The 17,465-nt window shown below is 35.6% G+C and overlaps 1 protein-coding gene across 1 annotated transcript in view; it reads right to left on the bottom strand.

Annotated features, from left to right (window-relative positions):
• MYOF (myoferlin) overlaps positions 1 to 17,465 on the bottom strand; it is a 76,333-nt gene that overhangs the window by 43,392 nt on the left and 15,476 nt on the right. Inside the window, exons 4-13 of the mRNA XM_062580738.1 lie at positions 13,952 to 14,060; positions 12,584 to 12,668; positions 8,164 to 8,318; positions 7,453 to 7,581; positions 5,860 to 5,922; positions 5,703 to 5,753; positions 4,089 to 4,119; positions 3,509 to 3,624; positions 2,244 to 2,370; positions 885 to 988 (exon numbers count right to left, since the gene is read on the bottom strand). Of these exons, the coding sequence (XP_062436722.1) occupies positions 885 to 988; positions 2,244 to 2,370; positions 3,509 to 3,624; positions 4,089 to 4,119; positions 5,703 to 5,753; positions 5,860 to 5,922; positions 7,453 to 7,581; positions 8,164 to 8,318; positions 12,584 to 12,668; positions 13,952 to 14,060 (970 nt within the window). The remainder of the gene's footprint in view (positions 1 to 884; positions 989 to 2,243; positions 2,371 to 3,508; positions 3,625 to 4,088; positions 4,120 to 5,702; positions 5,754 to 5,859; positions 5,923 to 7,452; positions 7,582 to 8,163; positions 8,319 to 12,583; positions 12,669 to 13,951; positions 14,061 to 17,465) is intronic.

Consider the following 17,465-nt stretch of genomic DNA (forward strand, 5'->3'; position numbering starts at 1 on the left):
TTGCAAATCATAGAATTACAGAATTGGTAAGGTTGGAAGGGAATTTTGTTCAATCAAATGATACATTGCTGAAGGTAGTAGCTAATGATGAATCTTGAGATTTTTATGCTTTAGTGAACCATTAAATCAGTAATACTGCTAAACTGATTTGTACATGCTACAATAATGACTACGAGACAAAAGAAAATTCTGAAGTTAGTGTTTAAACTTGTGACTGGAATTACCTTCAGGGAAAAAATATATATATATTATTTCCACTAGCTACAAATAGTAGCAGTAATTGATCTCTTGTATTATAGCGGAGAAACAAGACTAAGGAATGACTTCCTTTGTTTCCAGGTTACTGTATGCAGATTTTAGAGTGGATGAAGGATGTCCTCTATGGAAGAGTAAATGTTCTTTGCTGATACACGCACTGAAGAGCCCTTATGCTTACAAGCAGCAGTGACTTGACTATTTAACATAATAAAGGACTGATATTTTTCTTATTTAAAAAAAGGCCAGCTATGCATGTAGGATGTGCAGCTGAACTACTACTCGTATTTGGCATTATTCTGAAGAATGTATTAGTCCTAAAATGTACAAATGCTGTTAATCTGTCCAGAAAGATCTGTACCATCAGCTACATACAGTGATCAGGAATAATCGTTAGATGAGCAATCTCCTAGCCTTTAGTCACAGATTTCTCTTATTAGTCACTAGCCCAAGTTTTATACCTATTCTACTGTACATTTATACTTTGCTCTCATCTTACTAAATGAGCTTTAAGGATAGTACTTCTATAACTTCATAATTTCATCAAGCTTAAAAATGAATGTTGGCATATGAATTCTGTTCTCAGACATATGATCAGAATGCAAAGGTTCAGATATTTACTAAATTACCTTTTTTCCAGCAAAAGAAACTTCCACAAATGGATCTACCAGGTTTTTCTTGTCTGCTTCTCCTCCAAATATTTCCTTGACAGTCTGTGTAAAAGCATCATCCACTGGAGAGAAGTTACAAAGCAGATATTAATGGTTATGCCTTTTTCTCCCCCCAGTCTAAATGTGCCATAGCAATCCTACTGAAATCAACCAGTTGATAGAACTACGTAGGGTAAAGTCTAATCTGAACAAATTCCTGAACAGTAAACATCTGCTGGTGAAAATGGAGAACTTAAACTTCAGAGCAATTTAAAGAATATAAATTTGTGAAACATCATAAGGAGTGCTGATGTGGTCCTGAACCTAGAGGAAAGATTGTATCTGTAAGACAGCATCTGAAAGACTGCAAGCAAATACCAGTAGACTTGGTCATTTGTTACCACAGATACAGGTGAGAAACCATGGTGAGAAGGGATAAAAAGCCACGTATGTTCCGCCAGTAAAAAATGTACACAGTATATAATGAAACGAGTGCCTTTTGTCTTAGTAATATGACACAAGTAAAAACTCACCAAATTAAAGTCAAACCTCTCCTGCACACTAGGGCTGTTTACATTAAGTCTGCAGTGCTCAACTTTTGCTGAACTTTGTAGTCCACAAACTGTGTGCAGCTTTCTAGGGAACAGCCAGTTCCTGCCCACCATGTTTCCTGAAAGCAATTCAGGAGCAGCCTGCAGGCAATACAAACTGCCTCAGCCATTGCAGCAGCCCACTGCCCAGTTTTTAGCAGTCCCATGGCCTTTCTCTCATTGTAAATAGTTGCACCTATGAAGAACTACTTATGGATTGCTGGGAAGGAAATGATCAGGTGGAGGCTGCCACCAGCAATACTATTCATCTGCTAGTTTCTAAATGGCATTGGAAAAGAGAGCTGCAGGGAACCACCTGCATGGTAGAAATGGATGCGTGCACTGTATGCTTGAGCTACACATGTACAGCAAGCACATCTGCAGACCAATTCTACTTGAATGCAAATTACATGCATGCCAGTTATTTGATTGGAAAATGGCTACCGAAAAGGACCCTTCCTAGCTCCTAGAAACTACATGGCCCACTCAGCAAGATGAACATTACTAATTAACTAAATGAGTAATATGTTAAATTAGTAATTACAAGAGTTAAGCAGGCTTATTGAGTACTACCAAAGAACTGGAAATGGATTGCTTAAGCCATCACAGAATTATTTGCTCAAATGACAATATAAAGCACAGATTGACTCAAGATACTTTATGCTTAAGGAAATTTTCTGAATAGCTAGAACAGATATTTAAAATGGTAATCAAATACAGTAATATAAAAGTAGTAAGAGCCATGTACTTTGAGGAATATCCTCAGCTCTGTAGATTTTGAGAAGAAAAGTGACCCATCGAAGTGTAATTCCAGCTGGTAATAACAGATTGCTTTCCACATCGTCGCTTTCATTATCTCTTTCTCTTTTTTCAACCTGTTGGGAGATACATTAGTATATAAAAGAAAGGCAGAGAGTAATGTACAAAATTAAGGTAATTAGTTAAACTAGTGCCCACAATACCGTTTATATAGAAGACTGTTGTCACATTCAATGTAAAGAATGAGATTTTATCATATGGTAAGACATAAAAATTAATTCTGCCTAAACTAATTTATTTACATTTTATCTCTACCTCTAATTACAGGAGCCTATTTTCATCACATTTTTAAAATCCTCATCCATGACGACGACTTCGGCACTAACAGAATGGCAACTTCATGCAATTTCTATATCCATCTCAAAATAAGTATTGTGTAAGGCGTATTACTGCAAATAGAAAACAAACATCCCACTGACATAATTTACCAGAACTTACTACTTCCTTCTTTAAAAATAAGAAACCAAAAATTTCATCACAAATATCCTTGTGACTTCAAGAATCATGAGGACAGAAAGGAAGAGTTATATAGTACAATGCAGCGATAGTCTACATTTCTTTGGACCATATTACATGGAACCAACGAGCAGCACTATGCAAAAACCTCAGGTAGGAAGAACCATTTTACCTTGTCAGGACAGCAGAGAGCTAAGGATTTGATTGTTAAAAGTTATTACTACTTTCATATGCACAAAATTACTGATGCCCAATCTGTAATTTGATACATATTGATAAATGGGCATGATTTTCACTGGGTAACTACTCAGAGCTTTCTGGTAATCAGGCTTCTTTATAGGCTTATCTACATTACACAGCAGCTGAGAGATTCCTAAATTAGTCCTGGAACTCAAACTAATATCAATATGTTGCCCAGTGTGATTAACTATGCTAAGGAGAATTACATATCAGCTTGCCTGCAGCACCAGGCAAACGCATCTCTACTTCTTCCAAAATCTGGAGAAGTATCTGCAAGTAGTAGATCAGCACACTCAGACCTCGTCCAGAGGTGGTTCATTGCACAGGATTACCCCAATAGGTTTTAGGTTAGTCACTTAGCACTTTGAAAAATCTTGCCTTATTTCCACATTCTGTTCACAGAGTGAACTATACAGTATTTATTAAATGTTGGGGAGATACATGAATAAATAGCCAGGAAAAATAGACAAAAAAACCCAAAAAACAAAAAAAACTTACTGGTGGCTCATCTCCAGTTCCCAGAACAAACATGCTGACTTTCATATAGCCTTTAGCTCCTGAATTTGTATCTTCAGGATCACTCAGCAAAAGCCATTTTCTCATGACTGCATGGCCTAAAATGAAACAAACAAAAACTCCAACAGTAATATCTATTATAAAAAGGAAGAAGTCATAATATCACAATCAATTGTTCGAAAAATATACTCTATCCTAAAACTAATTATTTTAAAACCAAAAACCATTATTCGAAACAAAAAATTTAGCAGTGTTAAAACATTAAGTGTTATACTAATTCAGAGACACAATTATCAAACATTTTTGCATTATTTTTCATATTTAATTTCTCTTTTGTAAAGTCTTTCATACCCAAATTAATATCCAAATATTTGGTGCTTGTACTTCATCTGGGAACCACTGGAAGAAGTTACATACTCACAGATCTGTATATTGAATACTTGAAGCAGCAACCTCAACTAACTTGCCGTTTAATTCTCTTTTCCAACTTTAGAAATCATAGTAAAAATGTTTCACCCCAGGTTTCGAGACAGAAAGAAGCTCTAAAGTAGCTGTTACTTACCAGGCTCATCATAAACATAGCCAATGTCAATCTGAAATAAAAATCAGAAAAGTCTCTCTGAAGAAACAGCAGAACAGAAAAATGCTAGGCCAATTCCCCTTCAGTTTTTCATGAATATTATCACAATAGTTTGTTGTCACAAAGAGAAAAAGTTCACAAGGCATATTCTTGGGATGAGAAAATGCCTTACATTCAACAATGAGGGATTTTGTATGGTTACAGCAGCTAAGAAGAAAATGGAATAAAATATGCATGCAAACTAACAGCTGTAGTTACTTCCCTCTTTTCTCAAATCCCCAGCTTTTCTGTTTAGCAGAGACAGAAAATAGGGCCAGCTGACTGATTCTTGAACTCCATATGACACCCATTATTTTATGTTCATCACACAGGCTTTTCAGATATCCTTTGTTCCTATTTCAACATCTCATTCTTCAGTTTCTGAAATTAAGCTGTTTTTTTAATGAATAGTTCTTTTTTCTTTTATAAAGATGATCAGGGATTTTTTTTTCTCCAAGTGCATCAAACATGGACAAGCTTGCACATAAACCCCCTACTGGGTTAACTCTATCAGATTGCAAACATGTCCAGGAAGGTAAATATGTTTGCTTATGGCAACTGGGACTAGTGTTCCTTGCAGATAAAGGCTGAAAGGGTCATTTTCCACAGAAAATTACTCTTGAGGTTTTCTCCTGGAATGTGTGCCTGCAGGAATGGAAAACAGCTGACATGCTATCACCTGCCTGTCCTGCTTAGTGAATGATCAGTCCTCCATAGAGCAATGTAACATTGTCCAATTCACTAGAAAGCACATAAAGAGTAAGCAGCAAGGAGAAAAAGCAACCAGATTTGTGGCAGAAACAGTTTCATTTACAGAAGAGCTCTCACCCACACACACATGATTTTGTGAAAAGCAGATCCAGAGACTTACTGAATTTACACAGTAAACAGTAAGCAAACAAAATACAGCCAATGCTCATGTTGAGAATTATAAGACATCCCAGAAGCAATTAAAATTGTCATGAATGCTCTGTCTATACTCCTTTAGTTATAAATACCTTCAATAGGCAGCTGCTTACCTCCCAATATTAATGTTAACAAATATAAATAAATCATGACAATATTACTGATATAATCAGAACTACAAAAATTACTTTAGCTCAGAGACTTCTCCATCTGTTAGGTGTCTTTCACCTAACAAACTTCTGACCAAAGGAACACATTCCCACATCATTTGAGACTGTATCTTCATCCTGCCATATACATCGCTGTTCTGCCTAATAGTAGTCTTACAAAATTCTCTCTTTCAGCACTGTCTCATACCAAATGAATATCCTGCTACCTTTTAAATGAGAAATTTTACCTTTCAGATTTTTTTTTGAAGTTAGAGAACTTGCTATACAAAACAAATTTGCATTAATAATAATTTCCTACTCAAATAAGAAAACTGTTTTCTACTAGTAAGAGCAAGTGATCCCTAACACTGCAAATAAACACCATCATGTAATTCTTTAGCACCATGCTAAAGCAATACTTTAAATACTTAAAATAAATACTTTAAAATTTTCTCTCATTTTCTTTAATTTAGTCAAGATATGAAAGTTGGTTCATACCCACCTTGAATTCCCCCATTAGACAATCTGCTCGTAGAGAATAAGAATCATACACCTGAAATGAAACAACAGGAACGTTCCTAAACTTCATAGTGAAATGATCAGATCATGTTACAGGCATTCAACCGCCTTCTTTAACATGCACCATTTTTTATTCTTACCCGAATGCTAACTGTTTCATCGAACAACTCTAAAGGAGCCATGTGGACATTGTAGAAAAATATCTGTTAAGGTGAAAACAAAAAGAAGTCTCAAAACGACAAACGGAAACTCATTCTTTCACTGGAAAGAAAATCTGAAAGTATTATTTTAAGAGGCTTGTGAGGCATGCCTGCTACGATACTTCTAGTCTCTCTCCTTGCTGAATGCTGAATATGACAATTTAACACATAGTTAACAACTAAATGTAGTAAAGAAGTTTAGTACGACACAGACAAAAGACAGAATATTACCATTGCCCTTTGAACAGATACAGTAGATATAGTTGCGGCGCAAACGTTTAGCATTGCCCTTGCTCTGTACTCCACATTTTCCTTAGGGGAATAATTTCTGGATTTGTAAAGGCTGTTCATTCTACAGGATATTCAATCCTAGTCTAGCTCTGTTGTAGCTGTTAAAAAGGTCTCATTTAGTGCCAATGGTAATAACAATTTTTAAGATTTGTCTATTTGAGATCCAAGCCCAAAGTAATAAAATCGGTATTTTGTCAGCATGAATATAGTATTTAGTAATATATTTATAGTAATATATCCACAGAGTATAGTGATATATTTATATATATGCTTCACTAGGTTGGTGTTTAAGCCAAGACATATTGCAGTCACTACTTTATTTGACAAGAGGGAAGGGTATACAGACATGATTGGTCCTATTCCCCTCTTAGCCTAGTCTGGATACCAAGACCGAGTAGAAACTGATTAAATGCAAGGTACAACTGGATTTCTCCATTCCCTGTTTTCAACAACTGCCTACTGATGTTGACTAGTAACTACAGCTTAATTCAAGTCTCGCACTTTCATAACTTCCATGTTTTTGCCTGCATGACTGAAAACACCAATTCCAAAATCTTCTGAATTCTCCATGTGTCCGAGCAACGAGAGTCCTCCTGAATGTCCTTCAGCATTCTCTACAATAAACTGAGAAACTTAAACTACTTAAGCTTTCTAGCATTAGGTTTGGTCTTCCAGACTTGGAATTACTTTTGTGCCCCTTACACTGCTTTGAACTGCATGAAAATACCCAGCTGTGCTTTCACCAATTATGTGTAATGAGGCAATGGCATTTACAGATTCTGCGTAGCAGTCTTACTGACCCAACGAATTGCATTGAAAGCTAAGCTAGAGACACTGTAGAAGTCCACACTGATTCTTAGCTCATTTTCTCTGATTTTATAACCTGCACACAACTATTCAAAATTGTTATTGTATCACATAGCCAACAGGGTCAAAGTATGTGTTCCATACATCTCAGCAAGTTTAACTTCCTCCTAGACAGCTTTATCTGCTGAGACTGCCAGCAACTTGGAAGTGGTGTTTAGTGATGTGAATACACAGAGAAAGGACTCAAGTGGGAAATGTGTATTCCAGAATTAGCCTTTAACTATTGGCAAACTTTTATTCATTAATCATAATGAAAGCTGTAATAACCTATTTCTTTTATTTATTAATCATAATGAAAGCTGTAATAACCTATTTTTCTTTGAGAGCATTAAAATATCAGTATAAAATATACAGGTATGCTCTTTCACCACTCACTTCATCAAAATATGGGTTGTTTCCCCTTTTGATTCTTGTTCTGTGTGTTTGACCACAAACATGAACTTTCACTACTGGTTTTATGTTATTTCCAGGTAATTGACGACCTTCGATGACCCTAACACGGATCTGGAAAAGAAAAAACAAAAACAAAAAAGCCACAAACATTTGTGTTACTAACTTATACCTTATGTTATCTATTATCCTGTACACAATTTCTCACTGTACCACCCAAAAATGTTAGCCAACACCTTGAAGCAGTGGAAGACTTATGCTTTGCAGTCATTTCAAACTTAACTATGACAGTAACTATAATTTTACTTGAATTTCACAAGACAAGCTGCAGACAATTCTTTCAGTAAAGTTTTTTACTTTCTTTTATCACTTATTTTTAAAGCTGTTATTGTAGTCTGAAGTCAATACAGCCATACACTAAGTAACATTCATCTAAATTTCAATCAGAGCCGTACAAAACCTGTCGTCTTCAAACAGTGGACCAATTTTGGTCCAAATTTCTGGACATCTCTGTAATGATAGGCAAACTTGAAAAAAACCTTGAAATATGGGCTTTCAATCATCGAGAGGCTAACTGTCTCTACAGCATGTTAACTTTGCACTATCTGACATTAAATTATTCTCAAAATATGGGAAGGGAGCAATGTCATGCCAAGCAGAAAAAAGGCAGCAAACAATATTTAACAACTCTGCTACCTGGAAATCTTGCGGTTTATTAGAAAGGATTCTTCGTGTTTTCTTTCCTTTGGTGATGCGCCTAGCTAGCTGGGCTTCCTTTGCGCCACTTGGAACTGATGGTCCACCAACTGGACTATCCACATCATCCTCATAACCTCCATCCTCTTCTCCATCTGATATAGTAAAAAGCAATGCAGTTAACAAATGAGTAGCACGACTTGATGCCAAAGTTACAGGAATAAGAGCCTGATACCAAAGAGTTGAACTAAAACTGTATTATTACTTCATTTTAACAAATATTTTTATCAACCAGATGCTTCCAACTCCTTTTGAAAGCTAGTCACTTTGGCATACTTTGAACAAATTTATACCTTAACCAAAATAACTGTTAGACTTGTTCCCCTCCAGGTGCAGAGTATCTAAAATAACTTGCAACTTCAGTTGGCTGCTTCTAGAGAATGCATGCAGCAAAGTACAATTCAGCTATAATCATCACTGACTCACTCACAATATACCAGAAGTGACTGATTTTATTCCAGTTGAAGCTAGTTTCTGAGCAGCAATGTTGAGCCCTAGCATTGTAGTGGTTATTACTTCCTTTTCCTAAAAGGACGTGAAAACTCTTTTTATTTTTTTTTTTTTTGGGGGGGGGCACCACTATTAAATCTAAAACTAAATTCTGAATCACATTTAACTGCAAAAGCAGTGTCCTAGTAAGCCTCTTGAAAGTCAGTTCTCAAATCACAATACTATTGTAAAAGACTGTTCTAATACCACCTGACACTACAATACTGGATCATACAATGAAGTTCCAGTATTGCGAAACAGATCCATAAATATCTAGACCACAGAAGTGTGTCACTTCCTCACATTTCTAGTTTCTTTTCTTAATTACGGGACACTAAGTATGGTAAAATCTACCAAAAAAAAATTGTCTTTCTAGTGTTTAGCAGTAATAAAATCAAAGAATGTTTGTTTACTTTACGAATTAGTTTGCCAATGCTGGATGCTGTTCACTTTGTGCAATCAAGTCCTCAGTGATCCTCGCAGAAGATGTATAAAAGCACAGATTGATAGACTATACATTAAATACCTCTATATAATTATAGCAAGTCCCCACCTCTGTAATATCTTTCAGAATCTACCTGCCCTGATAGATTCATGCAACTGACTGATCACACATCCTAACTCATGCCTGAAATTGAACTGCAGTAGTTTCAACTGGGGAGACAGTTTCACTTCATTGAAAATAGGTATCTAAAATCATTAACAAAGGTGCGTTTGCTGATTTACATTGAAAAATTTTCATGCAGATTTGATGCATACCTGTATAACCAGCTAAAGGCCTGCCATGTTTTACTTTATCTGTATTAAATTATAGTTAACTGTACAATATTAGCAATTCTTAAAGAGCTACCAAAATAATCTTATATAAATCAATTTTGCATTTAGTGTTCAAGTTCACATTTCTATAAAATTATTTTAAAGTTTAGTAATTTAACATAGAGCTTTTGTGTCTGCATTACCTATTCCTTGACACCCCAAAATGACATCTCCCACTGAACTCAAGTGGAATTAAAATTTCACTTCAGGAGACTCTCACTTCAATTTTTTGCTTGCTATGTCATTCTCTATCAGAAAATAATGGTCAAACTGATATACTCATTACAATGTGATGCACAGGTATAACATCCCTTGAGGTAAACAGGAGTAACAGGTTTCTGCATCCCTGAGAAGAGGCTACGCCTTTGTCTTTCAGTATGTCTTCCGTATGAAGCTCATTATCACTGCTTCTGAATCAACAGACAACGACACGAAGAGGCTAACATTTTGGAGAAGCTTCAAAACACAATATTAAGTGTCACAATTCATAAGAACTGAACATCAGACACTAGCAGTGAGCTTCAGATACAGACAGACTTCAGAATGTCACACTAACACAGCAGGTGAGGAACACCAAGGCCTAGAAAATAACAGCCAACCAGAATTCAGGCAGGGTGTAAAGGCAAAATTAGAGGTTATATTTTTACACATAATATACACCTTTATACCACCAAAGATGCTGTGTCTACTGGTAATCCAGAGGGATGTGGGATTTCACTAATCCGTCTTCTTCCTTAAGCCAAAATTTCAGCTTTTGCCTGGCTTTTCTGAAGACTCTTGCTCTTATTTGCAGACACCTTCCAGAAGCAACCAAACTGAAAGCAATCATTCAAGTAATAATACTAGCAAAACCAGAGATTAGTAGATAATTCGAAGCTGCTTCTCTAGAAGCTCCAGTAAACAGGAAAGTATGGAGTGTATTATTTAATTGCAATTGAACAAAAACTTGGGAGATCTACTGCACTATATTCCAACATTAGTGTTAGCACCAGAATAGTCAACAAGTATAATTCCGTATTTCCTTGAAGGCTACCAGAATACTCTGTGCCATGTTAAGGCCTTGAACTTGCAGAATTAAACTGCAAATTTTGGAGCATGAGGGTTATTTCTCATTTTTCCCACACAACCAGTTTAATAACCATGGGAGAGTGATTGTGACAGATTAAATTGAATGATCACAATAATAGTGAACCTTTAAGGCTTCCAAAATCTCGTTGAGCTACCACTTTCATCCCTCCAAATGCACTGGCCATGCATTCAGCAAGACTGTGTGCCTGCTATCTCTTTCCTGCATCCTGATGTTCCCAGGAGAATTACAACCATAGGGATTCTATTTCCAAGCTCTCCATACCTGCACTAACAAGCTAAGATTTTGCCCAACAAATATTAAATTGGATTAATTTGTTCAAATTTCTTTTAGGACCTCTGATATTTGAGTTGTTAAAATATCTAACAAGCCTGGGATTCTACAGCACCCTAATATGTAGAAATCTCTAATACTCGAGAAAGTGTTCCAGCCAGGGCTACGTGGTTTTCTCTGTGCCCCATGCGATACAATTACTCTCTCTGAACAAAGAATACTTCTCATTTCATAAAACTGAATAAAATACTTGTGATGGACTGCTGAACCCTAAATTTGAATGTAGCTACATAGCTTATACAGTGAGAGTCACATTAAGTGACCTCCAAACATTTTTCAGAATGCAAAAGTCATTTACTCCTTCTGTAATTATGAATATTACACAAACCAATACAGGTATTGATTTTTTCCTGTTACAAAGACCACTGTGTAGAATCCTAATAAAGATACTGACCACGAAGGCACTGAGCATAATCTGATCGTGACACCAGCAATTATAAAATTTCTGATTAAAGAGAATTATAAAATAATACATTATTGTTAAAAGGTTGATTGAGATTAGGAAAGCTAAAACTGCCCATATAAAGAGCAAATTCTGAATAAGAATCATTAAATGAAAAAAGAACATTTATTGCTTTGCTGCCAAATGAAACAGCCTAAAGCATATCAGATAAATTAATGTGCACTCTTTGCAGCACGAGCTTTATGTGCTCTATTTTATTGAAAAAGGGTAATCTTTCATTGTTGTTACAAGTACCTCACTTCCTACCAACAAAATGTGAAAATCCCTTTATTTTACTGTTTGACAGTACAGAGAAAATAGAAAGTCTTTTTAATGCTAACCATACTGAAACCAAACATAAACCTTAAAACAGAGTGCAAATCTTCTCAAAACTTTGAAGGATTGTTTTATAGCTGCTACTGTTCTCCCCAAGCATACAATATTCATTAAATTTACTTCTTTCTGCACAAGATATACACTGGGTATTAGAGTAACAATTTGTCTGTCAACTGAAGAAATCTTGTTTTACTTAACACTTTTCTGATGAGTCTGTAAAAATGGGAGACTCTCAAAAATATTCTCAGGAAATGCCTGGTTAAAATGAAATACAGAGACCAACAGCATTCCCCACTGATTACAAAAATCATTTGGGTAAGTCAAATGTCAAGCCTAATATAACACACAGTACTGTCTTTCAATAACTTAAAACATTCTGTGGAGAACAGTTTAATGCTTTAAGAAAATCCTTTCCTAAAACTCCTTGACATTGAACATTACAGAATCTATTAAAAAAAAAAAAAAAATGTGATTTCTCAGTTTTTTTTGGTTAGCCCTATGGCATTACAGCAGTTAACAGCTATTTATTTGAGCACTCAAATAACCATTTTAAGCCAGAACCCTTTAAAAAGTTTTAAGCAGCATTAATCTTTTTTAACATAATTCCACTGAAGACAATGATGTTAAAAAAAAAAAAAAAAATCACATCTGGAAATTCAAATTTTCCTCACTGCAATTCAAATTGAACCACCCTTTTTTTTTTTTTTTTTTTTTAATTACCATTAGACAATCTTGACGTGCTTACTTCTGGTTATTTTTTTCTATGAAAAATTCTGTTTAACCATTTAAGGCAATAGCCTTATCTTAAACACCTTCATGATCTTTTAACAATAATGTTCTGAGAAAGACTGAAATACCTTCTTGTATATTGGTCCCTCCTGGATCATTTGGATTTGCAGGCCCAGCTGGTGGCTCATATCCTACTACCAAATCAATTGTTGCCTATATGGAAATGTATGGTTTTATACAGAGCATACAGTATTCATAACAATTTATTTAAGCAGCAAGTGGGTCTAACACCATATATTAACAGTAACTATTTATACTTGCAGCATATTTAGTAATAAAATCTTCAGCCTCTTAATACATGAATAAACTGGTATTGAGCTACACATATATACAAACAGTAAAGGCTACACAACTTACAGATAATAAGGAACAGTCTCTAAGCTATATTTAACAAACTAAATTACTGTATTTATGATATTTAGAAAATCCCATCACAAGTATATCCAATGTTCTACAAATTCTAATTTATTTAGTTTCACAACAGTCGTGGCTGACAAGGTGACTGTTACCATCCTCTACTTACAAATGGAAAAATAAAGGCAGTGAGAGATAATGCTATCTGATCCACATAACAAGTCTGAACCAGAAGTAAAGTTTCCTATCTGGCTCTTCTAATTGTTTATTCATACCTCTATCCTGGAAAAAAGCACTATGTCATTTTCCATTCTAATTATAAAAATGTCATTTTTGCATGTGACTGCAGTTTTGGATTTTTAAATAAACCATTATTATTTCCAGTTGCCACAACAATGTGAGGAGTCATCAAAAAATAATTGTCATCAACTATGATCTTAAGCTACAGCTGAGGAGATACTGAAATTACTCTTGAAGCCTCTCAATAAGTGTACTAGAATGCAATATAAGCTGCTATTCTGCACAAACAAGTTAAGGTTCCAGAAACTACTTCTGTTAGATATCAATTCTGACATCCTGTCAGATATCAATTACTCTGTTAAACACAGGCTAAACCAAGTGAGATAAATTCTTCTGTCATTTTTTGAACCGAGATGAAATTGAATATGGACACGTTTACATGCTTCCTAAAAATCAGTGCTATGACACAGATGGATGTTACAAATAATAAAGCAGAAACTGCATATGGGAACTCCATCTGCTCTTAGGAGAATGTCCTGTTTTTCAGGTTGATTTTCATGAATAGCCTGTGGCCCATAATACACACACACAAACGCATAACACATATGTAGAAAACAGCTTATCTACCTTAAAAGAATCTCTTCAATAATGAACAATCTCAGATGGTATAGGCATAATTACATTTTGTTATATATTACATCTCCCTGGAGCTTTTGCTATAAAATTGCAAAGCATTTAATCTATAAAGCAAAAATAACTTTAAAAATACATCTTTTCCCTATAAGCTCTTTTGAGGAAGTATTTTGATCTCGAATACAGGAAAAGAAATGGAAGCTACTCACTCCAGTTTCTTGTCCTCTTTCATTCAGCAGAGGTATGAGTTTGAAAGGAAGAGATCTGCTCTGGTTACCTACAAGGTCCTTAAGCGCTACGGATGCACTGCCGATTAATCTGAAATGAAGGTAAAAATCATATTAGAAGGCAAGTATAAATCAAACAGAAGTTCCCTTTTATTCGTTGCCATCTGTTTGTCAACTAGATGACTCTGGTCATGGCTTGGAAACACACACACACACACAAAGTCATTGCAAATGCTATCTAATGACTGAATACTGCTGATTTGTACTTTCTGTTTAATTGCACTTAAATGTGATGGTTTTCTTTACTGAAGACATCTCCAACCTAAAAGAGGATAAAGACCTAAGTTTGTTTATTATTTATTCGAACATATTCTTCTGTATGACCCTCAATAACCATGCTACTTGTTTCAGCCACAGAGTTCTCATTCATAAACTAGAGGATATAACATTTCCTTCTCCTTTATAGCTTTGTAAATTCTCAGATGAGAAGTGTGATATGAAAGCTAGACATTACAGCTGTTGTAGCATAGATACAAAAAGACATATGCACAAACATGTCCATAATAAAAACAAAGAAACAAAACAAATATAATCAGTGAGGTTACTACAGTCTTTAAAAAAAAATTTTTCCTGTCCATACTCTACACTTTGCAGTAGGTTCATCTGCTTGCCTCTAAATTCTCTGTTTATTTAAATATGGCTCTACAGAGGCCCTACGAAATAAACTGCCCAGGAGATTTAACACTATGTGGTAGAATCTCCTGAGTTACTTTTCTCATTTTGGGACTGCATGTGCCACCCTAATCCTCTCAAAAAAAAAAAAAAAAAAAAAAAGAAAGAAAAAAAAAAAGAAAAAAAAAAGAAAAGAGCAAGAACTGCATACACTTTTTATTTGAGAAACTTCTTTTAGGTAGAATTTCTACTAGTGCAGGGTTGGTCTTGTAATGTGCTGGCACAGTATTTCACTTCCATAATATGTAACAACCGTTTACTTTTGTACTGAAGTGGATTATTGGAATAACTAGAGTTTTTGAAAATGAGAAAACCCTGAGATAATTTCACCATGCAATTACAAAGAGCATGCCTTCCAAACAACATACCAACACTGCTGCCAAGCTAGAAAAGATCTTTAAGTGGAGAACTTAAGTGAGATCCCTTTGAATAGATTACATGGCCTTTTCATGCAGAAGCTAAGGATGCCAAGACATTTTTTTACATGAAGCAAGAGCATTATGATAGCTACTCTCATGTGCTATAATGTCTTGAGAACATACCTCACTGTTTGCAAACTTATGTTCCAGGTATTCCACACCTCTGCTTTTGTTTCCCTGCACATAAGAAAAACCAACTCTATTTTGCTGTTTGAATGACCTGTTAGAATTACTTTGGTGCTGTCACCTTTTCAGTAAACTGCTTTCCCAGGTCATCTCACATCTTCAACTCTAGCTGTCTTTTTGATAGTTTAGGCTCATTCCTCAAACTTTTTTCTTCTTTTTCCACTTTTTCATCTGCGTTAGGATTATGCTGCGTCCTCTGTGCAGCTTGCCCTCTCCCTCTGCACATCTTCTACAGCTCTGTCCATCCCGGTTGCAGAACTTCTCTCTACTTCCCTGTCAACCTCTCTCCTGGAACTTGTGACCTGCTATACAGCTTGTTCCCAATCTCTTTCATCTACTTTTCTCCACCTCCCTCTTTGCTCTCTTTCCCCTTCTCTGTTCTATCTTTAAAAAACACCCAGCTCCATTTGGCTTCCCACTGTTGACATTTGGTTATCTGTAAGCTCACTGAATACATCATTTACATTTGATTCCACTCAGCTCCCAAAACATATCAAATCCAGCTTTTGCTCCCTTCACTAAATTGAAAATACTCACTAAAGTCTCTAATGAGATCCTCTCTGCTAAATCTCAGGATTGGCAATATTATTCAGACTGAGCTATCAGCTTCTTGATACCATCAGTCACACACTTTTTCTTCAAGCCTCCTCCTCCTTCCTTTGGGTTCAATAGACCTTCCTCTCCTGGTTCTCTTCCTCCCTCTCTAAACACTTTAATTTGTCATGGGACCTTAGGAGTAAAAGGATCTCCTGGGGCACTAGGTCCAGTCTCCTGTTTCTGTAAGTGTCCACATGATATCATCATTCCTTCTCCACCCAATCTTGTCTCTAAATTATTTCATGATTTAATATTCACAATCATTTCCAGCAGAGCTCTTTAAAAACCTAAAACTAAGAGAGAGAGAGAGAGAGAGAGAGAGAGAGAAGCTATAAGAGTTGCTGGAGTATAGCAATAGTCCAGCAATGCCTCACATATCCGTCACACACAGGGGATGGGCTGGATGTGAAATGCAGTTCAAGAGCACACAGTACTGCACAGAAACTGCCTGAAGCTATTTTAACTTCGACATGACCTGAACTGAAACTGCTCTGATGGCAGTTCTGACACCTGCCTTCTTTCTGAATAGAGACATGGATTCAGTATTGCAGTCTTGATCCACTGTCCTTTAAAAGCTATGAAAATATATCTAGTTATTCCAGTGAGCATCAAACCAACCCCAGGTCCACTTTCATTTTTGACAAACAGTTGCAAAGAGCTAGATGTTAGCTCAAACTTTGATTCCAGGCATTTCTCAATCTCAGGGAGCTTAAGAAGCAATTTCTACTGTTAAGTAATCAATTACATTCAACCCATAAGACAAACCTAGATTTGGAACTTCACATACGCATTATTGTAGTGTTCTTATTTATCCCTTTATTGTTTGACATTGCCTCTGATTTGACATAGCAGATCCTGATACCAAACAGTAACATAGACTTTGCAGGGGAAGCAGCAGATGGTCTTTCTCAAACAGAAAAAGGCTTTATCTGTGGCTGGAACATTCCTAAAACTACTATTACATACAAGCCAAATAAGTCTGATGTTACAGACCAGAAAGAACAACTCCCTCTACATCTGACCAAACTTTTCTACGTAAAGAGCAGGTATTCTTCAGGCAGGCACTGATATTATTAGACAGCCTATTCTATTAGAAAAATAGAAAAGTCTTTTCTATTAGAAAAGTAGAAAAGGTTCAATTCACAAAATTGCAAATCCCAAAGATGTTAAGGAGGAAGTTAATGCATTTTTCTCTTTATTAAATAGGTTTCTAACAGGCTAACAGAGCTTTGGAAGCAAGTAATATTATAAGGAAATAGAAAATTACTACAGCTGAAAGGGACAAATGCTTGGATTTCATTTATGCAGCCGGATACTGAAGGAAACCTACAACTGTATCTTCAGTCTTTTTTTTTTCAAATACAAAATGGATCAATAAAATATTACAATTCCAAATATTCTTATTTTCCTCAAATCCTTCAACTACGACTGTAACTTCTCATTTCAGAAACATATGTTTTGAGGAATTACAGAAAGGAAAAAAAGCCAAGCCTACCCCCCAAAAAACAAATCTGATTCTGAAGAAAGACAGATAAAATCTTTTCTTATGTGCATTTGCAGAA

The sequence above is a fragment of the Rhea pennata genome, chromosome 7, assembly GCF_028389875.1.
Source record: "Rhea pennata isolate bPtePen1 chromosome 7, bPtePen1.pri, whole genome shotgun sequence".
In the NCBI taxonomy this organism is placed as follows: domain Eukaryota; kingdom Metazoa; phylum Chordata; class Aves; order Rheiformes; family Rheidae; genus Rhea; species Rhea pennata.